Genomic DNA, 25,498 nt, shown 5'->3' with positions numbered 1-25,498 from the left:
GGTTCTTAATGTTATACCAATTCTTGCAACTTGTCTACTTTTACTTATGGAGCTATAGGGGTACATTTGATGATTTTTGTAGGATTTCCATCAAGTGGAGTCCAATGCCATGCTTATTTATGGTTACTTCATGGCCTTCATGTCAAGTCTATATGCTCTAAATTTGGAATGTCAAGCAATCTACCTTCTAGAAGTTCTTTTCTTCTCGAGATTGCCTTGTTAGGGTATGGATGGGTGTCTTGTACGCACAACCATGTCAAATTGCACTTCCCTACCTTCTTGGACTGACATTCTCCTATGCATGCCATGGTCAAGATTTTTCCTCTTTGATCGTTGAGCTCTTCTCTACAACCAATTTGCCATATATAGGCTATCAAGCCTTGTTGTAAAAGGTTCTCTCCCCACTGGCTTGAGCTACTCTATGCTCTTTCACTTATCTTGAAGATTTGTATATTTTCTTGCATTTCTGCAACTATAAGTTTGGTCATTGGCCTGAGAATGAATTGATTCTTGCCTCTCTTCAACTTATGCATGTTGTGTATGTTTTCTTACCTTCATTGTAAGTGTATGTTTTGTGGTTTTTTCTCACATATATGTTACGTTAACTTGTTTTTGAGTGTGACTTGTGGCAAAAAGTTCTCCCCTTTTGACATTTAGTGAATTTTAACTTCCATATGTGTGTTTGGGGTCATTCATGCAACTGAAGCTTGTGCATCTCTAGGGTATTTTGATTGATTATTTGTGTCATTTCGGGTGGGGAGAGGAACATCTCTTATCTTGGTGCATCAACTCCTTCTTTTTAGCATTTCCTTCTCCCCTTTTCCTTTGCAAGCTATTGGGATAGGTTTAGAAGTAGAATTTGAAGTGTTGGGTTGGTTCAACACTTGCACTTGGATTGACAAGGAAAATGACCTTCTCTAGAGATTCAACCCCATTGGGCAAGGTCCCACACTTCAGGGTTGTTTCCATGTTTCATGAGGTTGCTAAGTTGATATCTCAACAAGGGTGTAAACTTTTGTGACAATAGTTTGTGTCGATCGTTGTCGAGGAGTCATCTTCTCTCTCTCTCTCTGCCATTTCACACGACAAGTTGTTTCCTTGTTAGTATTCTGCTATGGTCACCTTACTTGTGTAATGGTGTGGTCTTGAGTAGATGTTTTGATGCACTGCTGTGGTCTCCCTTACAACACTTGTGTACATGTTGTCGTGCAAGTGTGACATGTTGTGTCATATCTTTAACATTGCAGGTGTTAAGTTAATATGGAATGTTTCAAAAGAAAATTATTCTAGGTTTTCTTGGTTTGTTTCCTCAGGGGTTCCTTTGTAGGGCATTACAAGGATGATTAGAATTTTAACTTTTCTTGCTTGAAGCCCTTAGGAAATGTGAGTTTTGTTTGGATTAAAAACTCTTCTATTTCTTACAGATGATCAAATAGTAGAAAACCTTCTTAGGTTTTCTTTCTTTTGACTTTATTGATATACTATCATAAGATCTCTTGTTATAATTATTTGTTTTAGTTTCTCATTTAATTATATATCCTCCTTTTTGTCAAGAGGAAGATGAAGACACCATTTACAAAAAGTATGTAGGAAATAAAACAATCATACAACGAAAGAAAGTAATTATTTGATCTAACTGGTTCATAACTCAGATCAAAAGTGTTTATCCATCTCTATTTTTTTTTAATAAACAACAATTACTTATCTTTTTATCTTACATATGGTTTAATATAAATACCTCATATATATACTAATTTACTTTCACTAAAATAATTGTATTCTCAAGAAATATAATAAATAATTTATTTTCATTTCAAAAAAAATATACACAACAAAATAAAATAGTCTTTGACAAAAACAAAAATCGATGTATCTATAAATTTTAAATATGTTAAAAGATATAATTACGCCAAAGGCATTTCTTTGCATGAGATGGATGAGCTATCTTTGTTCATCAACGATGTACACTCTTTGTCAAGGCATGCAAGACGATTTGAGTGTTTTTAACTGTTCTTTCACTCGTCCTTTTTTCAATGTTGTTTTTACATTTTCTTGTCACGTGTCTTTTCTTTCTCCACTATGTTTGTTTAATTCGTGGCTTCACTACAATGTTGTCTTTGTCTCTATGCCTTTAATTGACAACAAAGGATAAATTTGAAGTCGCAACAACAAATTTGCTTTCTTCATTTCCGTCAACAACTTAAATTTTTTGTTTTCTCTTTTCCATTTCTGATATCCCTATAAAATATCTAACAAACTGCTACAACTTCATTTATTGCATTTAAAAAAATCTTTTTATTCATCGTTCTAGCAAAAGTGAGCCCAAAGTCCAATTTTTTTCGTTGATGGTTTCTTTTGCTAGACTCTTATAGTAAGCACTCATTGTTCAGGTTAGTCTTGTTAAAAAAAAATGCTTTGGTAGGGTTTTAGAATTTATATAGATTATTATAAGTGTCGTTTAGTTTTATGTAGGAAAAAATTATAAATTGCTAGTAAATATACTATAACATAAATGATTTTAAGTATACTACCATAAAATATATTATATGTAATTTTTTAAATTTATTATTTATTATATTAAGTTTATATATTTAAAATAAATTAAATATATGTTTTGTTTATATTATTTAATTGTATATCTTATATCTGTTTTTATATATTATATCTTTTAAAATAAATAATAATATAAAACTAATAAATATAATATATTTTTCTACATACTGTATTAATTTATATTATAAAATATATTTTTGTTAACTATTTTTAATATAATATTACAAAAAAATTATTATATTTAGATGTTATATATATATAACATTTATATAAAGTTATTATTCTCCGCTTCTCTTTCTATCATTAGATTATATATATTTCATGTTTATGTTTTTTCACAAGTTATTAAAATAATATATTTAAATATATCCAATAAGTCTATTTCTATCTATATATAATATTATATTACAATTATAAAATAAGTTATAAATATTTAGTTATATCCTCTATCTATACCTCTCCCCCTTTATACATTGAGCTATCTCTTCTTCTCTCCCCCTCTTCTCTCTCTCTCTCTGTCCCATCTACCTATCCTCCTTTACCTATCTACATCCCTTTCTCTCCCTCCATCTCTCTATCTCTCCCCATCTCTCGCACTCTGACTCCTTCCCTATTCCCCTATCCATTTCTCTATCTCTATCACTCTCTCCCTTTCTCTTATTATACATCTCTATCTTGTCTTACATATCTAGGTCTTCTTCTCCATCTCTCCCTTTGGCTCTCTCCCTCTCTCCATATCTATTTGTTTATATATACTTCTCTCTATTTGTCTATATCTTCCCCCCTCTCCCCCTCTCTCTATATCTCTATATTGCCATTACTTTATCTCATCATCATCATCTCTCTCTCTCTCTCTCTCTCTCTCTCTCTCCTCCTCTGTTGCACAAACAACATTTACTAAATGGCTTACTAAATGGCCTAACAATTGAACTCACGTACTACACAATTGCATGCAAAAAACAAACTATAAGCATTCACAATTGACTTTGCATAATTGTTTTGAAGCTATCACTTTTCTATTGAGACCTCTATTGCACAAACAACATCATTTACTAAATGACCTACCAATTAAACTCATGTACTACATAAATGTATGAAAAAAATAAACTAAAAGTTTTCATAAATGACTTTCACACCTCTTTGTCATACCCATTGCACACCAACATGGGATTGCTAGTTTGAAAAGATTATTCATTCTAAACAACAAATTCAATATAAAAATATTTTGAAATTGATATATATAAATATTTAAATATATATTTTCAAAATATTTAACCTAATAATATAAGGTCTTTATTACACTGATATTAGATCCATTAAACATGGCCATTGATTGCCAATTCATTTCCCTCCGAAGGAAGAAAACTTTACAACTCGACTCGGATTGACATTCCTTTAAGCAGGAGAGCTGTTGAAGTAGACGTGTGATGTGACCACCACCGCCGAAATTAAGGGGAGGGCAACGGAGTTCAGTTATAAATTATGCTTAGGCAAAAGTTGAATTATTTCTGTGTCCCTATATATATACAAGCAGAAGGTATTCGCGTTTTGAATCTGAAGAGGGGTGAGTCCTGCCATTCGAATCTGCCGTAAACAACGGAACTATCATGAGCATGGACATTCTACCGAGCAGAGAAAGCAATTTTGAAAAGCAAAACGAAAAACTGTTTCGACAATGGTTCCAATTCGCCGATGCAGGTATTCCAATTCTCTTTCCCAGTTTGATTACAATAAATAAGAAAAGTTAGATATGTGAAAATGACTCATTGCAACGCAGATGGAGATGGGCGGATTACGGGAGACGATGCTGTCAAAATTTTTTCCCTCTCACTTCTCTCCAGACAGGAGCTTAAACAGGTTAACTTTTGCGTCTAGCTCAAACCCTTACTTGTTAGGTTTGTCTTCATAGTGAAGGAATGGATCCATAGTGATGTTAGTCTGGATTTCCTTCATGGGTTGCTATGGGTAAGGTAGATGCGTCCTTGGGAATCTCATTTTTCATGTTTTAGTGAGCTAACGTGTAATCTTCTTATCATTTTAAATTGTTATTTAGACGATAGATTACGGAGTAGGATCTGAATTATTTTTTTACTATGTTGATGGGTCATGGAGTGTAATTGATGATGTTGATGTAAATAAAATGCACAATCTTTTTCCAGAAGCTTCGTGTTGCTCTATCTCATGGAGTGTGAAAATATCACGTTCATTAATGTTTTTCCCTTTTTAATCACTTGCAAGCGTTTTGTTATCAATAATATTGCAGATTGGGTGACATTTTATAATCTGGACAGTTTTTCACAGCTCTTTAGTCACCCTTGTCATGATTGCAATTTTAAATTTCATTGAATGCAATCGTCGAGCATCATTCTTTTCTGAAAAACGCATCATTGCGTGCGTTGAAGCCTGAAAAGTTTCATATAGAAAGTTATCTTTATGCTTTACACCTTTTGAGTATAAAGTAATATCAGCTCTAAAATCTTTAGTTTCAAATGCTTCTAATCTATGCATCAGCTGACATGCTGGAACTTCCTAGCTCTGTTCAAATGCAGCTTTCCGATGCAAAGGAGACCTTTTATGCTTTTGTGCACATCCTCCAATGGCATGAGTTTCTATGTATTATTGTCTGTTTAAGCGATTCTTCTTGCATTGGTGAATCCTTACTTTGACACTGTAATTATTGCCTGTATGAAGGTTCTAAAATTTATAAGCTTCCAAGGGTCAACATTAGTACTAGTACCCATAGTTGCAGAGATCTCTAAAAAATCATGAGCTATTCCAATTAATCTCCAGTTTACTCTGGTGCCGAGTATTTGCAATTATTTGGTCAAAACCAAATTTTGACTTTTTTGAGCAAAATATCACTTTTTTGAAAAAGAAAATTGCAACTAAATCATGATTCTCATTAAAAAAATTGGAGTGACATTTAGAAAAAATGTTTTATCTTATTTTTCTTTGCTTGGGCCTGTTGATGCAATAGACAATTTTAAGGACCTATCTGGCATGTTATGTTAAGGTTTATTTGATATTTCTAAACTAGCATTTTCATTTTTTATGGATAGAATTATTTATATGTGGTTTATTCAACGAATATCAACATCATTAGTTGGCCAATCAATCATCTTCCCATGCTTATCTACCTAGTTGATTTGGATTGAATCAAGTAGTTAAATCTTGCTGTTTTGGGAGATGGATAATTGTAACTATCAGTTCCACCTCTATCTCTTCATGTTATAAATAAAAGATGGGTATTCACCTCATTATTGGTGGTTGATATTTTTTTGTGTTCAATCTCTGGCAGGCTTTTGTCAAATCTATGATTATAGAAGGGTTGTGGGCAAACTGGATCTTTAAGAAATCTGGCAAGTTTGTTTTAGATTTCTTCATATTTCAACATGAGCTTCCTTTTCACTTTGTTCTTCGTGGTCTGAGTTTTGGGAGTGTTTAAGAGGGGGCCATTGCAGATTTGTACTCTTTGGAGTTTGTTGGGAAAATTAAACTTCACCATCACATTTGGAATGTTAAAAAGCCCTAGATTGTGTCTAATTTCTGCTCAATTGGAGTTATTACGGTTTTGTTTGAATCAAGCAAAGCTTTTTAAAATAATTATTTTTAAAGTTGTTTGTAAAGTTAAAAAAAAAGATTTTGGCTGGATGACAGCTCTTTGTTGTTCTTTTCACACTTTCCAACCCATTTATTCAAAGAAATATAATACAGTTATTGTACGGCTTAGTTATGAGGAGTTGTCATTAATCAAATTGTTTGGCAAGCTCCAATTAGGTAATGCTTCAAAAAAGTATGTGACATGGTTTAAGAACATTTACTTTCATACATGATTACCAGTGATAAAGTCCCGTGGATATGGAGTTCAAATCTTCGATCAACAGTGCTGGACATAGAAGCATTTCTGTCCTATTTGACGAGAAAGGGTGCGGCCCTGTTTGACAGGTGGGCCAAGCCCCACAAAACATTGATTTTTAAACCAGTTTTTTTGCCACATCAGGGTGCACAAGCAGCTTGTGAGGCCTACTAATTCAGCATTCCATTCGACTCCTCTCTAGTGTGCATTGTTTCCATGGGGCTGCTTATTTGGATTTGCTGTTTTAATTTGAGCTGCACATGTGGTGTCATGCAAATTTTAAATTAAGTGGAAAGGGTGATTTAGGCTCTTCTTCTATCATGGTGGAGCACATTTTAGGGTTTGCAATTATGCTGTGAAAAAATGGGGGGCTGAAATCATGCAGCTACTGCAAGATAACAATATCCCATGTGGCTGTACATGATTCCTTCCCTCTTTTTTAATTTCCCTTCAAATTTTACTTCTTAAATTTTCTTTATCAGTAAATGTTCTTTATTAATAATGTTTTTTAATAAATATTATATAGTGTAAAGAATCACAATTTAAAATAACTGCTAAAAAATAAGCAGAAGAATTAAAAAATCATGGCACCACTAGCTCCACAAAACACTCCTTAAAAATTTGAGCTCCTGCATTGGACTATGTGTTGATGGTGTTTTTACGCACTATGCAACACAGAATAAAATACTAAGTATTCTATCCTCTCTTGAACAAAGACTGCCCAAATGCTAAGCTATGTGATCAAATGGGATGACTCCAAGGTTCTCGAATGTCATATCTTGATGTGCTCTTGGATAGGCTCAGTTGTTTGATGTGATATTGCTGGAATCACAAGGTGGATCTATGTTGAATGCTTGAATGCTTTGAGTATCACTGGAACATGGGAATTAACTTGATTAAAAAAATAGCAAAAGGATGAGGGTTTGAGGAAGCTAATCTAACTCTAGGATGTAAGAGCAATAGACAATCTTTGGTGAAACCCAACTAAGTCTTGCTTTGACACACAATGAACATCTCCACAAGGCTAGTGCGATCTTCTAGGGATAGCTAATGATATTTAAATCACCACTACAAGCATGGACACCATCAAGTTGATGCATATCAATGAAGAAGTAGCAATTGAAGTTAAGTTTAAGATAGATCCAGTTGACTACGCAAGACGCTTTACCATCGGCAAGGTGTTAGTAGTATGGATGTACGAGTTTCACCATTGATCATGCACAAAGTTCCCCCATTCATTTAAACAACATGCAAATTAATTGAGAAGTAAAGACCATGCAAATTGTTGAGTCAACATTTGAATTTCACCATATCTTCAATGAAGTTTACATGCTTCTTACAACAATGTCTTGGCAACAATCTTTGCCTTCTCTTCCTACTCTACTCTAACTATGTGCTTGCTATCTGCTACTTTCTTGAACTACTAACTATTCACTATTTTCTATTAACCTTTACAAATGAATAAGTGGAGCCTTATATAGTGCTCTCATTACAATTGAGTGGCTTAGATTGATTCACAATCAATGGCCAAGATTGAAAGATAGAAACCCTAATTAGCATTTGTTACACCCATTAAAAAGCGTTTAATGCTTGAACAATGACAAAATTACATTGGATGGGACACATGTCCTTTGAATAACTGACCAATAGATGACAACGGTAGGTGCATCAGACTTTGTGCCCACATGTGGTAGTTATCTCCTTGTTAGATGAGTCAAATGCATTGAATCTGGACGCCTTAGCTTGCTTTATCTTTGTAACTCATCACAATTTGTAATTGTAAATGAATGAGGCATATCTCTTGATGCTCAACATTTCCAAGCTCGATCAATGAATGAGACGATGGTGGGAGATATTCCCAAATTGCATCATCTTCTAACTTCGATTAACTCTTTTGAAACTATCTCGTGTCTTGATCACTTGCATTCTCCTTGTCTTGTGTGGAAACTCCTTCGTACTAGCAATGCTTCTTGGATTTTTGGAGGAAATTCAAACCGTGTAAATTTCCTTCCTTGAATGCTTGATGTTGATCGCTACTCTTAGCTACTCTTTGCTTTGTAGTGCTTGATGTTGATCACTACTCTTTGCCTTGTAGTGGTTGACTTCCATTATTCCTTATGTGAAATCCTTTCCTTCAAGCAGCTTTCTTGTATCCTTCTAACCGCTGGTAAAACCTTCTATGTATGTCCTGACATCTATTGCAATTGAAGTGTGCTACTGTATCATCATGCTGATCATGTTCTTTGCCTTCGCTGCCATCCTTATGTTGATCTTGAAGTCTTTCTTGTACGATGTTATCTTCTTCATGCGGTGGAAATCCTTCATTCCAAGCCTAGAGTCTTCTTGTTCTCCCCTTGATGTAGATGATTCCCACTCTTGCCTTATAGTCTGTGATGATGATCCTATCAGCTGCTTTGTATGAGCTTGAGACGTGAAGTGCTGCAATGCCATCCTTGGGCTCTTGTCTTTGCTTATGTGACGAAATCTTGATGTTTGTATATGAGCTGATAAGCCTTCATCTTGGAGCTTATCTTCATCACTTGCTTTACATGTTCATCCTACTTGCATCAAACCTGGAAACAAACATAACTTGAATCAAAATATTGCAAAAGTGCTTAATCAAGCTTCCTACTACCTTCTCTAAATCTGGAAATAAATTTTCTGATCATGAAAACATGTGATTTTAAGTCTCATGCCTGATTTATGTCTGATTTCTCACTTTTATGTGCCTGATTTGATAGGTTTCAAGTCTGAGACAAGCCTGATTTGCATTGGTTTCAAGTGGCAAATGAAGTTCATTGTTCTCAATGGGCAAAGGAAGTAGCTTTCTTCCTTCCTTTCTCCTTTGCATCCTTTTCATCATTTGAGTGGTGCATTGATACTGATTGGGCCTCTAGGAGGGCAAAGACACTGGCTTGATGCCTGGTCGTGGATCTGAGAGGGAAAGGCAAAAGAAATGCTGTCATTGCCAAAGGAGGTCCTAAATCCTTAACTCGCTGATATCCTTTGCCTAGGGATGTATGAAATCCTTATGTCGCCAATATCCTTTGCCAAGGGATGGATGAAATCCTTGTGTCACCAATATCCTTTGCCAAGGGATGCTTTCGGTCATTGCCAAGGAAGGTCCACCAAGGGTAATTTCGCTGATATCCATTGCCAAGGGAGGTAAAAAATGCCTTAGATTGCTGAGCAAAGGAAATGGCCCAAGATTGTTAAATTGCACTTCCAAACTCCAAGGAAATGAAATCAGACTCACTTGAATCTTGATTGAAAATTAAAAAATAAAATCCCTTAATTCGCTGATCTTGACCATCAAAGGGAATGAAACATCTTAAATCGGTGTCCTAGGCAATCAAAGGCAAGGATGAAAATGTCTTAAGTTGTGGACTGGATCTTCCATTAGAAGTGATCGATCTCATTCACACTTGATATTGTTTGAGCCTCTTAGCAACGTTCTTGGCAAAGAACAATGATCCCATTTAAAGCAATGCAATGCAAAACCTTAGTTCGTTGATTCAAGGGGGCAAAGGAAGTGATGTCAATGCCATTCAAAATGCTTAAGTCGCTGATCTAGGCAATCAAAGGAAATGATGAAAATGCTTAACTTTGATAACTTACTCATTTCTCCTTGAGCCTTTCATGATGATTCTGACTTACTGCCTATCCTCTTCCAAGCATTGAAAACAATTTGCCTTAGCTAAATTTAGCATTTCATCTCTGATTTTGCAAGCAAAAGATGATCAAATGGAATGATCATCATGAATCGTTCATTTCGCAGGCCCTGAAAACTAACTGACCTCTCTTCATCCTAAAGAGACTCAACTTGAATACCTCTTAGCCACCTAAGACACTACACCTCTTCCAAGCAAAGGCTAATAGCTAAAGACTAAAATTACTAACGGCTAAGCTACGACAACTAACTTAGAAAGCGAAAAAGTGGGGGTTCTGTTGACGTGTATTTTGTACACAATCAAACACAGAATAAAATACCCAAGGGTACCTTATCCTCTCTTGAATAAAGCCTCTGATTGCTGAAGATGTCGCAAAAAAATGATCAATCAGGATGACTCCAAGGTTCTTTGATGTAGGGTCTCTATGTGTGGATAAGCACCAGTGGTCGTTGTGAATGCTGTTTCATCAAGGGGCCTTACGTTTCCATACAGGAACAGAATTTCCTAAAACTAACAAGTTCTCAAAAAGGATCAAAAGGTAGGGTTTGCAAGAGATGAATTCTAATCTAATCCTAGGAATGACTTAATGTAGGCTAGACTTGGTAAGATTCTACCAATTTCAGTATTGCCAAGGAATAACAACTCTACTGAAATTGCTGCGATCTTCTAAGGTGACTAATGATTTTTCAATTCATCAAGAATCATAGACACTACCATGAAGGCACATATCAATGGTTCAATAATGATTGAAGGTTTTAAGCAATCCAAATATCTCCAGTTGACCACACAAGGCGTCCTTACAATCAGCAAGAAGCTAGTGGTTTGGAATGTGAATCTCACCAAAGATCAAGCTCAACACTTAGTCCTTCAAATTTAAACACTGCTTCGACTGCGAATGATTCAAGAAAGTAAACAACCATGAAGATAGCCACGAGAATTGCAATAAAACACCATAACTTTAATATTTTATTGATCTCAAAGCCAACATAGACAACAATTGCTTGAAATTCTTTCTTCAATGCTCAATCTTGCTACAAAATAACTTTCTTCTCAAAAGCTCTAATTCTATCTTCCTATTCTCTATCTTCTTCAAAATGAAAATGAGTGAGGGTATATATAGCATCCTCAATTACAATGAACGGCCCAGATCAAAAAGAAGATCAACGGCTGAGATTCTGACACCTAAACCCTAATTAGGGTTTTATTACAAAAAGTTCCCCTTTTATTGAACAATATTAAATGCATAGCCAAATATTTAATTGGCACAAAAATTTAGGAAACATAGACCAATGATAATTATGGTGCCACATCATCTATAACAACCTCTCTTCTAGAACCTTGTTCCCTTTCCAATGCTCCTTCTTAGCATATGCAGTGAATCTGGACACAATTCCTTCAATCTCAGCAATAGGAATCTCGGGAAGATTCCTCATTCGTTCCTCCAAGTGGATAACTTTATCGAAGGCCTTGAGAAGAGCTGCATCCCATCGAGGTTCGAGTTCCTTGATTTTCTCAATCAGGAACATAGTAGCGAACATTTGATCCCTTTGCTCATCTGTGATAACATTCTCATCTTTACAAAAGATGACCTTAACCTTCTCTTCCAACTCTTGAAGATTCACATCTGTCTCATCTTCAATCCTTCTGCCAAGAATAGAACATAACACCTCAAACACCTTGTCCTGAATTGGATGGATGACCTCTTCAACTTGATTGCATTTGGTGCTAATGTCTTCGAAAAGGACTTCCTTCATCTGGAGTAAAGTTGACCACTGGAGTAAATTATGAGCTCCTCCATCCATTATCTTTTCTTGTGCTAGGATCTTCCTTGGTGTTTGCCTGATTACTTGTAGAACAGGAATGATAACATCTCTAGTATGTGCAAAGGCGGCTACTGTTATCATTAGGTTGTGAATGATCTCAAGGACCTGGATAGCTCGATGGGTGGTCTGCATCATTCTTGTTGCGAACTCAATGGCAACGGTATGGGATTTGTCAATCCAAGAGCTCATAAGCTGGACCAAGCTCTTAACTCTTTCTGCCTCACCAACTGATTCAAGGGGAAGTGCTTGCACAAGAGACACTGCTGGATCCTGACGTCCCAAAGGCTGATTGAGATGGCTAAAGTAGCCTCTCCAAGCACCGACCTCTCGCTCAAGCTTTCTATTCTTTTCCATTTCTTTTTTAAGCTTGTCTTTAAGTGCCTCAAATGAATCAGTTGCCTCATCCAGTGTCTGCTCGGTGGTGAGTGGACCAAGCTCAAATGTTTCTACATCATACTCCTCTGCCAGGATCTCACCTTCATATTTGTCTACTGCTGGTGTAGCTATCTGCAATTTCCTGGATCCTATCTCATCTCTGACCATCTTGGACATCTTGGTAGCCTTCCTCCTCTCTGTCACTTCCTGAGAATTTCCAACAAGGCCTTCTAAATCAATTACATTATCTTCATCTTCGATCACAATCACCCTTGTTAGCCTCTCCTTTAACCAATCTGGAATGGCGGACCTTGTCTCTCTAACTTGTATTTCTTTAGGCACTAATCCCTCTTCTCGGAGAGGAGATGTCACTTCATCATCATTCTTGTCTTCATGTAGCTCATTGACTTGGGGAGATTGACTTGATGAACGTTGAGGTGCTTGCCTTTCTTCATGTTTATCATTCTGGACCATTGATTCCATAGATTCCTCAACTTCAAGTACCCTCTTCTCTTGTCCTTGACTTGTCCTTTTTTCATGTCGGGAAGATGTGCCAGATGAGTGATCTCGATGGGCCTCTTGCTTCTTCTTGGAGGGTTCCCTTTTCTCAGGTCTTTCTTTCCTCTTCGCGCTTCTAGGATGAGGATTGCCTTCACTTACGCATCTAGGGTGAGGATTGTCTTCACTTGTGCTCCTAGGATGAGGATTGCCTTCACTTGTGCTTGCTCCTCCTTCCCCTGGCCTTTCCTCCAAAGTAAAAGTCATCGGTGTGTTCTGTTCTCTCAACTTTTGATGTTGTACATCAACCCATCTGCGAGTACATGACAAAACTGGAGCCATCAAAGCTTTTAAGTCCACAATCTCAAGCTCGTTCCAATCTATCCTCACTGCTTTGTCTTCTCGGTCATAAGATGATTGGAGATGTCTGCCACTGTCCTGGGCTTGATCGGCCACTCTGTAAACTTTGCATTTCCTGATGAGATCTAAAGGCAATCTGGAATTCATCTTTCTCTTTACTTCTAGATCACTTGAGAGATTCATCCAAAAGTCCTCTATCTGAAATTCATGCTTGTACTTTCTACCGACTGTCTCTTCTATATATCCATAAGGATCAAAATTCTCTCTCAAGGCAAAGAATGAAAATGAATATAAGGCCAACTCTTTCTCTGCATCATCCAAGGCTAAAGCATTAGGACATACCTCAACTGAATTCCCTAGTATGATAGGCACAAGAATTCCATTTCCATGCCTGTGTCTGAATGCCTTCGCATAAGCCGCCAACTGCCTAGTCACCTCCAGTAACACTATTCTGTCTGTCGGATATCTTGGCAACATATATGGAGGTGAAGGACACCCATGAACTCTAATATATGTAAACTTCTGGAATTGGATAAACCAAGCACCATACCTCTTTACAAGCTCTTGTGCATCTTGAGATATCCGATTGTGAATCCCACCTTGCAACATCCTGGTGATGTTCATCGTAAAGGTATCATTGACTAACTTGTAGTCACTTCCTTGTGGGTGATGCAAATGAACATAAGATTCACAAACTCTGACCTCCCCGGGCCCTCTTCCGATCACTCCTCTGTGAGGTAGTCCTGCATATTCAAAACTCCTGATCAAGGCATATATGATGTACGAGCTCATGTGGAAGGATTTGGTAGCCTTCAGTCATCTTAACTGCACGTCCAAGCAATGGCTAATAATTCTAGCCCAATGAATTGTTCCTTTTCCTTGAACTATCACTTGGATGAAGTAGAACATCCACTTCTCAAAATAGAAGGCTTGAGGAGCCCCTGTAACTCGATTGAGTAAAGTTATCAAATCTCTGTACTTCTCCTGGAAGTTGATCCTATGTGGTGTGTTGGGAATCTTGCTCAGGCGAGGACGACTTTTGAGTAACCAATTCTTATTGATGATGCTCAAGCAAGTGTCTGGATCATCTTCGTACATGGACCTAGCTCCTTCCAAGCTTTTGTAAATCATATCTTTATGTTCTGGAAGATGGAGAGCCTCACTGATAGCCTCTTCTGAAAGGTAAGCCAAAGTGTTCCCTTCCTTGGACACGATTGATCTTGATTGTGGGTCATAATGGCGGGCACACTCGATCATCAGCTCATGGCACTGGACTGCTGGAGGAAAACCGGCCGCCTTGATGATACCACTTTCAATTATTCTCTTTGCGACAGGTGATGGTTTTCCAATATAAGGGACCTCTCGAAACTTCTTCACACTGAAGTTTCCCAAGTTGGTATCTCCAATGTTGCTCCACTTTGACACGATCTTGGTCTCCAATTCTTCATTCCTCTGATCTTCCTTCATGAGAGCCGGACGACTAGTGGATGCTCCTGCCTTTGGGGTCGCCATCTTGACACCTACACAACATTTCATAATGAGTAATATATTTTGCAATTTAAACATCTAGAGTAGAAAGGAAGATTGAAGCATTTAATGTAGGAAACTTCATGATAAATCTTTGAATTATCATTTCCTAAATTTAACTACGCAATTTGAAATTCAAAATTCAAAATTTCAACGTTGGACTAGGAAGATCTTGCCATATCTCCACTTGAGGATTAATTCTAAGAAATGATGCAAAATTAGGAAAGTTGGCTAGGGAAAAGGTAGATCGAAGACTCCCTTTAGCAAAATGCGCCTCCCTCTAGTCTTCGCAAGTATTAATTCTATCACCTTTATCCTTCAACAAAATTCGCTTCTCTTAAATCATGTTTCGCACTCCTTCTTGTTCTTCCAAATCGCACTTGAAACAATAAGTGAATGATTTGAATAATGAAAACGCACCCCAAATATATAGAGCGCTCACCCTTTCATTTCCCATAGGCCGACTTGGAAAATAGGCCAAAAAATAAACAAAAATTAATAAAAGAATAAGGCCGACTTAATTAAAATATTAAAATAATACCCCAAAGCGCTCTATCTTTTTATTTTAAATTAATAATAATTAATTTTAAATGCCTTTATAATTGAAAATTTCGATTTTTTTAAGGCCCAAAATTAATTATTAAATGCTATGCGCTTTTATTAAATGTCAATTTAATTTTTAAAATATTTTGGAGTTTTAGCGAAATTGGCATTTAATGTGATTTGGAGGACATTGGCGTCTAGGCATGGTAAAAATATCAATTTGTTAATAACCTCGCTCTGGTCCCTGGGAGAGGGACAGGAGCGCCTTTTCACTTTTGGCCTTGTATTCCTTGCTTTCACGTTCAAAATCTCTTCCTGGACGTCCAAAATGGGATTTTCTTTTGAGTTTAATTTATTCGATCTTTGGAATGAGTGCTCCTTAGGACATTTTCGCCCTGGTCCCTTGGTGAGGGACAGGAGCGATCTCACCCTTTGTCCTTGGTCTTTGTCTTTCAAATCGCCAATTCAAGTTTGGAGGTAAACAATGATCTTCATTCATCCCTTCAGTGCATGTTCCACTCGCTTTCTGCAAGGCAAAATTGACTATCCAAAGATTTTCGCCCTGGTCCTCCAGTGGAGGACAGGAGCGATTTTTGCATTTGAGCTTAAGATTGTCGATTCTTGGGGGCAATTCCTTGTTAATCATTTTTCGAAAGACATTTCTCACTTTGCACAACCTTGTCTTGGCGTGGTCTTGGAGGAAAATTGTTGATTTTATGAAAATCGCCCTGGTCCTCCAGTGAAGGACAGGAGCGATTTTTAGTCCATAGCACAAATTCTTAACCATATCAATATCTAATTACCTTCAAGGCATAAAACATAATTTCTTATTCCATCTCGAATCTTGGAAACGAAAGTAGCATTCCAAAACGTTAGGCTATTAGTCATATTTGAAGATTTCGCTCTGGTCCCTTGGTGAGGGACAGGAGCGCCCTAGCCCATTTTCATCGAATTTTGTGGTCCTTGCTACTCCATTCTTCCTTGAAGCATTTTAAATATCACTCCAATCTCGTGCTTTGGCTTGGATTCGTCCAAACTTGGAGGGGGAAGCTTGTTAATGTGTTTTTTGCCCTGGTCCCTTGGTGAGGGACAGGAGCGCCTTGGCAATTATGAGCACACTTATGCTTTGCTAACTTTCACAGCTATCTTCAATGGATTGATTACGTCCTCCTCCATTCATTTCAAATGTGAAACTTGCTTTACCCTTGCAAGAAATTTGCCTTGTGAGAAAATCGCCCTGGTCCCTTGGAGAGGGACAGGAGCGCCTATTGCAACTTGGGTTGATTCTCTCCTTTGTAGGCCACTCAAGTTATATTCAATGGGCAAAACGTACTCCCCTTGACCTCTTCAAATCGCGAAATCACTTAAATCTTGCAAGGACAATGCAAATTTGGAATTCAAGCTCCGGTCCTTCAGTGAGGGACAGGAGCGCCTTTTGTCCTCAAGGCCAAATCTCTTCACTTTTCATCTCAAATTTCCTTTGCTGGGGAAGATATCATCTTTTTACAATCCATGAACGAGAGCCCAAATCCAGAAAAGGTCCAAGAAGGTGTGTACAAAGAAAATCGCTCTGGTCCCTTGGTGAGGGACAAGAGCGAATTCATCTTGCTAGACAAAAAGTTCAACCTTTCCATGTTTTTAACTAAGTCTGGATACTCCATTACGCTCATTTCATCCTTCATTGTGTCCTCAATGCTTCAATTTGATCAACCAAGGCCAAAAATGACCAAAATAAACCATTTTGCCCTGGTCCTTCAGTGGAGGACAGGAGCGATTTGTCTTAATCCTTCAAATTTCATTTTTTTCAAACCTCCAAAATCCTCAAAATCTTCAATTCACGTCCAATCATCTCCCCTGGAGACCCTGCCCTGGAGACCCTGCACAAAACAATTAAAGGAAGTTAGAGACAAATATGCACTAAATAACATTTTCGCCTTGGTCCCTGGGAGAGGGACAGGAGCGATATCATCTCTATAAGCCAAAATATCCACATTTTAGGTCTTCAATCATTTGACAAGGCATAATTAGGTCATCTCCAAGGCCAGGGGCCAGTTAGCAAGCCTTCAAAAATTTGGTCAAAATTTACCCGGACAAAAATGCACAATTCCATCATTAAAATGCTAACACTTAGACATAGCTTGAATTTGCCCTCAAAATCCTGACTGGACCTATCCTGAGACATACCTGACTTTCTGACAGGCTCATCCTATTTCAAAATTTGCAATCCTCGGGAGGATGCATAATAATCTTCAAAATTTGACTGGACTCGGCTTAAAAATATCCAAAAGAAACCCCTAAGGCTTAACCCTAGTCCATACAACTCACTTACTCACTCAAAACCCTAAAAGCAGAGAGAAGAACAGGCAAAACAAAAGCAAAAAGAGGGGGTCCCCATTTTAATGGGGCGATGTGTGAAATGGTCACAACAGGGTCCCATTTGCAATGGGGCGATGTGTGAAATGGTCACAACACTATGGCCTAAATGTTGTTTTTCTGAAGGACACATCTTAGTGATTGGGGCACATGTTTTAGTGCCTTTTTTGTTGAATTTACTAGATTTGAAACCTATATAGTGTAATACTTGATTTCAGCAGATTATGTCATTTGATGTTGAAATTTAACAGTTCTTCCTGTTGAATCAAAGTCTAAGAATAACCTGTGGTTAACCAGGGCTTCAGCTTGGGGCTGTATCAGTTTGAACTGTCTGGCTGGGTTTTCCTGAGAACTGGGTCAAACGCTGAAAAAACCAGCGAAAAAGTTGTTTATTCAATAGTGGGTTTTTACTGGTTAAAAAAAGAAACATTTTTTTCTCAGTAATTTTTAGGTTTAATGTTTTAAATTCTTTTTTTCAACTTCTCACTACAGAAATAAATATTCTCATTCTTTCAAAGTTGAACAGGTGTATAAGTGATCAACAAATTAGGGCATACCTCCGACATTGCTGATTTTTTTGGTTTTCGTCATTCCATTTTCACACTTGTAGGGTACTTGATTGAGAATTTGATACTCATTGAAAGTTCAAGAGTTATTGGCAACATTGAACAAATTTGTTATGTACATCTTATATTTGTTTCTCTTTCTATGTGCTATATTTGGCATGAAATAACAATATCAATTTCTTTTTTTCCATATCTGATATAAATATTTTAGCATTTAAAAAATTTAGCCAAGCTTTTTCCCATTATAAACTCGAGTAATCGAATTCTATTTACACACTTATAGGTTGCCATTGGTTGCCATGTCAATGCCGTGTACATGTTTTGAGCTATGTTGCCAATTTGGGTTTGGGGTTGATTGATCTTTTTCCTTGGGTAGGGTACTGTTGGGTTTAACTGTATCATATAATGTAAATTGTAATATTACAAATATATAAGAGTACTTGTAATCTGTACAAAAAACATATAGAATCGAGTACAATTGTTTTTCTAAATTGACATATTTGTCTTGGATATGCATAGGGCACGTACCTAGGTTTGTGCATTTGACCTGGGTACATTTGAATGCATAGGCCTGCCGCCTGAGTATGTGCTCTATGCATACCTGGGGCAAACCCAAGTGATTTTCAAATGTACCTTCGCTGTATGACCAAGATTGAGTACATGTTCCGTGTGTACCCAAGGTGAAATAGAGCAAGTTTTAAAGAAGCACTGTTTTCCTAGGTATGCAGAGGCCCAGGATGTGTCCTAATTGTATATCTAGGGAAATGGAAGAACCAAATAAAATAGTTTTTTGGCATATATAGAAGTATTTTCATTCCCCAATTTTAAAATCTCGTATTTCATGAAATTTTCCAGTGAGGCCATAACATTTTAGTTATAATGCAGCATTATTATTGCATTGTAAAGGTCTTTAGTGCCTTATTTCCCAATTTCTTCACGGCATAGGTTTCGAGAGTTGCCTTACCTCGTTAGACACAGTGAAGTAATAATTTAACTTCTCTATGGTTGATAGGATGCTAGACTTAGATCTCCTTATAATACAACATACTTTGGTTGGTGATCCTGCCCATCGTTTTTTTGATCATTTTCCTAGTGTGTTTTACTTGGTTTGACTTTAGATGACATTGGTTATTCTTTGGGGTTCACCCCACACCAGTTTCTTGTAATAGTATTTCCAAGGAGATTTTGTCCAAGTTGTGTGTCATTTTGTTGACCTTCAAGTCCACTCCCATCTTATTTGACTTTTCTTGTCTGTTTTTTCCTGCCAGATCTGCATGGAAATAGTTGATATTTGCTTCTTTTGTACCTTGTTATGGAGCATTCGCCTTGTTATAGAGCTTTTCAGTTGGTTGTGACATCTTGCTTTATTTGACATTTCTATGAAATCATGTACACCATATTTTCTGCATCAATATTAACATCAGCATTGGAATCTTGCATCCCTTATCCATTATTTGGGGCGTAATGGTGTTTAAAGCCCCTCTAAAGCCTCTAATAGTAGCAGAAAATGCCAAAAAATGCGTGTAATGGTGTTTAATGTGTAGCCGACACCAAAATTGTGTTCAAACTCACTATGGTTGGTTCATTATAAAAATGGGTCAATACAAGTGTTGGTAAACAGATTTGTCTTTTGTTATCTAATTAAATTATAGCAGTGTGAAACACAAGAAAGCAGACAAATTCTTCTACCAATCAGTTGGAAAATCATTTAATTGATTAACTTCTGAATTTTTTAATTTTTTCTTTATTTATTGATAGGTAATAGGCCAAAGCCAATGAGGTGTACATACCTTACCCCCTTGTGGGATTTGAACTTGTCACCTCTCTTTCAAGAGCACAAATTCTCCACCACTAGGCCAACTCAGGTTGTACGATTAACCTCTGAATTTAGGTACAGCTCCCTCTAGTAAATATTCATTCGGCTCCAAATTACATACAATCAATGAAATGCTTTTCACCAGAAAACACTTAAAGGCAATTGCATACACCAGTCAATACAAAATGAATGCAAGTACTGATTCATATATAACCTTTTATATAAAGCCGACTGACTTCATACGGTCACTAAAACAAAATGAAAAAGCCTTCAGAGATGAACTTAGCCAATAGTTTTCTGCACATATAGAAAGTATAACAGCCCCTTCTTCAAAATAGACTTACACAGAAATCAAACTTTGAAATCAAACACACAGATTTGAGACTGAAAATAGCTGTTAAAAAGATTCACATTCACAGATGATCCTCAACTTCCTTCATACACACAAAAAAGGTATTTAGCTAGTTTTAAAGATAGTCTTTTTCAAAAACTTAGCGAACCCCTTCAAAGTTATTACATCAGATACTTATAGGTCACCAGACCCAATAGTCTTTTAAACCAAAGTAAAATTAACTCATAAGAGTTGATGGAAATCAACCCTAACTGCAATAACCGAATTTTAAAGAAAATAACTAGGCTTGCTGGCAAACAACTACTAGCAGAGCTAGTCATGTAGTCTGCTCTGTTTCGGTGTGATCGCTCGGGTTAGTGTCTTGAATAGACACCATCACCGCCTTGGCTGCGCTCCACTCTCAGTGTACTTTTGAAAACTCCTGGATTACCGTTACGTGCGGCAAATTGATATGAATAACCCTCTGTTTCCAGAGCTCCTTCTTCCTCTTCACCATTTGCACTTTATCTCTATGAGAATCCAGATGATCGAGGCAAACGGTGAGCATTGATTCCACCTTAGAGATCCCTATAAAATCTTCCACAGACAAGGATTTCTCCATCTTGATTTGTCTGATGTGGCTGCCGAACTGGTTAATCATCTTCGTGGTGTCCTCTAGAGTTTCACCGTCTTCCTTAAGTAGTTGAACATCCACACAGCGTAAGTCCTTCTGCATGGTCGCCCTCAAGGCTGTTAATTCACCACGCAGGCTGGCTGACTCGTTATAACCCTGCTCAATAATCTGATTGCGCCACTCAATACTCTCCTTGCAAATGAACATGACATCTTCATTCAAACCTGACACTTGGTTTTCAGCTAGAAAGTTCATTAGCCCATAACGTTGAATATCTGGCATTTGCTTCGAAATCACAGCCCATTTAGACTTCTCCTTCTGCCATGAGACCAAGTCGGAATCTAAGGCTTTGGTAACCTCATTAGCATCCTTAAAAATCTGGACCAAGTCGGTTATGTAATTGGTTGCCTGGCACATGATTGTGGTGAGCCATTCTGAGAAAACTTCGGCGATCATCCTGTTCCGTTGAACCTCATCCAGGAATTTTTGATTGCTAGGTGACTTTGGACTAAAAGGGCCCGAATGTTGGGATAATGGCAACGGGCTATTCTGCAAAGCATGGATATATTGAGCCATTTGTGTTAAACTTTGTTTCAACTCAGCCTTGTCCCTCTCATCCTTCCAGGTACGGGAGATGATTCGTTTGGTGGAAGTCTCCAAGTGCTTAACATCCACGGCTCTGGTTCCGATTCCCAAATCTATTCGTTCAACAACATAATCTGCCTCTGAAGCCGTAGCAGCATCTTTGTTAGGCTCGGGTCTAGCAATATCCGCAGTCCAATGCTTCGTATTTTCATCAAAGTCAATCATTGCCTCTGTTTTTAACTTTTTGGGCTTTGTAGACCTTCCCAGACATTTACTTACGGCATCCTCCATTGATACTGAAATCGGAACTACATTCTTTTTCCTAGTGATGGAATCATTTAGCCATTTTGGTGCTAGGGTTAGCTCTTTTGAAGGCATGGATGGAAGCCTTGCTGAGGAGGGAGGCGTGGTATGGTCTATATGAGATTGGATCTCAAGTGTTCCCGAGTCCCGAAAAATAGTGTCTATGTCAATTGAAAGCTTGTCCGCTTCGGAAACAGGGGATGTCATCTTGCTCGGTGTTTCCTCTGGGTCCAGATCTAGAATGAGGTGAGAAACCGGCGGTTTGAAACCCTTCTTATATCTCGATCTGGTAACTCGACTAGCAACAGAAAGCTCAACCCCGATGTTAAGTTTCTCATCCTTAATCCTTCCCTGCGCTTTTCCTGCATTAGAAACGGGAATGTTAGTCACAACAAAAATTTTATTTGCAGTACTCCTCTTCCCATTTTTGTTTCTTGAGCTGGTGGCTCGTGTTGGGTGAAAATGGTGACCCCTAAGCCAATTTTCTGTCCTTCGGATTACATCGAAAGTGTGTGTCTGAACACTGTCGCCCATCTTCTTGTTCCAATCTATTTCCGGAAGAGGTTCATCATGAACCCGCTTCATAAACTCAGAGTCAAGTGTGTCCTCATCATCGCCGATGACACCTGAGATATCCATGGGTAACTTCATATCATGAATTTGCTTCAAAGTTAGTCTTGACCAACTCCTTCTCTGTACTTCAAATTCATCCCGACAACCCTCCCAATAATCTTCCAACTGAGGAACATGCTGATCAGGTACCGCTTTCTTTACATACTGAGCAATAAAACCCCTACTGTCAAAGTTATCCCTCTTTACAAAGGACTTCAAATGGAACCTTTTAAATTCAAGTTCAAGGTTCAATGCATTGGAAACTGATCTACAGCTATAATGTCCTAAATCAATGGGGAAAATCCCGCTTGTGTCGGAGTCCTCACCATAATCTTTGGCAACGTAAGCAAGCTGTCTAGATACTTCGATCAATATGCAAGAGTCTGAGACGTACCTAGGAAGTCTAAAGGGTTCATCCTTAAATCCTCCAACTCTTAAATAAGTGAAATGGCTGAACTGTATGAAGAAACTGCCATATATGTTGACGAGTTCAACTGCTTCTGTGGACATTCTTCTATGCAAATTTCCATGTAACTCAAAGGTCAGCCTTCCAGCAAAAACATCATTCCAACGAAGATAATCATCAACATGCCCTTTCAAAGTTAAACTAGGATGATAATCACAAATCCTCATGCCTTGAACCCATTTTACATGTGACAACCCCGACCACTCTCTAACATAGGCAAGCATGTATAGCAGATAGGATGACATATAAAAATTGGACATTCCAAGATAATTACTCAGACCCTCATGTAATCTTTCCTCAATAACAGTTCCCCAAATAATGAACCGATTTCTATCCAGAGTAACCTGGATGAAGAAATACATCTAGTCTTCCCAGTAAAAAGAGTGAGAATTACCCTTCACCCCGCTTAGCAGTATGACTAAATCCTGGATTGTTGGAATTAAATGTTCACGAGTTAAAGGTCTCGGTAGCCTCGAGCCCCCTTTTTGGAATTTTACAAGCCAATTCCGGGCAATCACTGTTCTATAATATTGCTTCTTCTCAGAGAAGATCCCGTAAGATTTACCAATGGTCCAGTCTTCATAGGGTTCTCGGTGTGGAATACCCATAGCTGCCATTACCGTCTGTCTGTCAATAGACAACAAGACTTCACCATCATTTCTCCTTATGCACCTATTACCCTTGTCGTAATGATTCATGCATTCTAAGACTAACTCTGGGCAGGGAGCAGCAGTGGGGAAGGCGGCGGCTTCTAATAATCCGCTCTGAGCCACATCTTTCATCATGTCCGCGGTTGAATTCTTTACTCTCTCCAGAAAAACCTCTAAATCTAGTTGAACCAGGGCTGTGTCACCCAACTCCGGTAAAGAGCTTACAAGGGAAGACGAGCTCACCAATTTGGGTAAAACAAGCCTCATATTTTGGTTCGTGATTTTCCCCAAATCAATCCCAGGCGAAGAAGGAAATTGAAAACAAAAACAAGCAGCTAAAGAACACCCAGATCTTTTAAAACAAACTGCAGCAATTTAGAAAATTGTTGAACATACCTTCCTCTGCTCTCTGTAACCCTCTATCGCTGCCTAATTTTCCCACTCCGAAAACTCCTTCTCAAAATCTTCTCACGAAAATAATAATTCCGATGAGACAACTACTCAGTTCTAAAGCGGAGAAAATCTTACCCATCATTACTAAAGCTGCCTTCATTACTCCTTGTTCGTGTGAAGTTACTTTGAAATGATTACACTGAGGTACGCCTTAACCGTTAAGTCACTTCTCTTCTGACATAGCCGATCTTCACACATACTTGCCATAAATGGCAGATTTCAAATTATTAGAAAAAGAATATTCCTTCCCTCGACGGCCGTCTTTCGTGTTCTGAACGTCTGGGCCATCACCACGTGGCAAGTCACACGCCTTCCAAAGAACCTAAACATAAAACTCAGAGCCTTGCGCAACCATCACAAAAAGACATTAACATGACGAATGTTGAACTTAAACCTTGAACCAAAAAGGTTCAAGTTCAAGGTTCAAAGAATGCGAAATGCCGACAAGACTAGCAAAGTTTAAAGTTGTGCGGAGAAGAAAGACGCTCGAAACAACGCCCGTTGAACTTTGAACCTTGAACCAAAAAGGTTCAAGTTCAACACAGTGAAACCTAACAAGGACCGAATGACAAGAGCAAAATTTAAGCAAGTTCTTGACCGATGAACTAGACAAGCACGACTTCGTACAGGGACGCATATGGAATGAAAATTGTATATGGGCCCAACAACAGGTCAAATAGTGAATAAAATGCAGGTAATTGAAAAAAATGTGTATTATTATAAGTGGATAATTGAAAAAAGGTGTTTCATAGTGTCTAATTAAAAAAGCCAGTTTTTTCAGTCAGCCTATGGGTTTTTGTCTATACAGCCCTCTAACATTTGTAGTTTTGTTTCTGTGTTTTTACAAGTATCTTTAATTTGTCTATAAAACCTTAAAATTTTTACCTTTTTCCATTCTTAATGAATGCTTTTAATTTGCTGTTTTTTTCCTGTTTTAAACCTCTGTAATTGAATTCCATTTATATTTTTGGTTTGCTGCTCCATTGCTGTCTATGTATGATGTGACTATGGTGTGGGATGAAGGAAGTTGTCAATGAGTGGAGGACAGTGCATAGTTCCTCCTAACTGTGATGCTCCATGGTAATCTTAAAGGTGTATGTTGGTGCATATGCCTTTCTAGGGTCCGTGCATTTTAAATGGGGATAATTCAATGAATATCCAAATCATTAGTCGACATAGTTGTAATGTCCCCTTCTGGGGTATATTGGATTTTGCCCAAAAATATCAATTCCAACAGCTGCAATTCATTTACAAATAGAATTCTATAATACAATTACATAATTGTAATGCCAATTTAGAGAAAATTTTAATTTAGGTCTTATGAACAATATTAATTAACATCAAAGCATTAATATCAAGAATCTAGATCATATACAAATAATCTTTATTAAAATCAAAGTATCCTAAAGTCATTCATATCTATTTCATAGCTTATTCCCAAAGTCAACCATATTAGGAATCCGATGAAAAAGCTTGATAGGATGTCGGGAGACTGTCTTCCTC

General features: G+C 37.6%; 1 protein-coding gene across 2 annotated transcripts in view; it reads left to right on the top strand.

Annotated features, from left to right (window-relative positions):
• Positions 1-3,878: 3,878 nt before the first annotated feature.
• Positions 3,879-25,498, top strand: part of LOC131029718 (EH domain-containing protein 1) — a 62,348-nt gene continuing 40,728 nt past the window's right edge. For both annotated transcript variants that reach the window (XM_057960339.1, XM_057960338.1), the window contains exons 1-2: positions 3,879-4,251; positions 4,331-4,410. In XM_057960339.1, coding sequence (XP_057816322.1) covers positions 4,161-4,251; positions 4,331-4,410 — 171 coding nt within the window. In that variant the 5' untranslated portion in view covers positions 3,879-4,160. The remainder of the gene's footprint in view (positions 4,252-4,330; positions 4,411-25,498) is intronic.

Source organism: Cryptomeria japonica, chromosome 9 (assembly GCF_030272615.1).
Source record: "Cryptomeria japonica chromosome 9, Sugi_1.0, whole genome shotgun sequence".
Classification (NCBI taxonomy): Eukaryota; Viridiplantae; Streptophyta; class Pinopsida; order Cupressales; family Cupressaceae; genus Cryptomeria; species Cryptomeria japonica.
The sequence above is the reverse complement of the archived record's forward strand: the minus strand, read 5'-3'. Positions and strand labels throughout refer to the sequence as shown.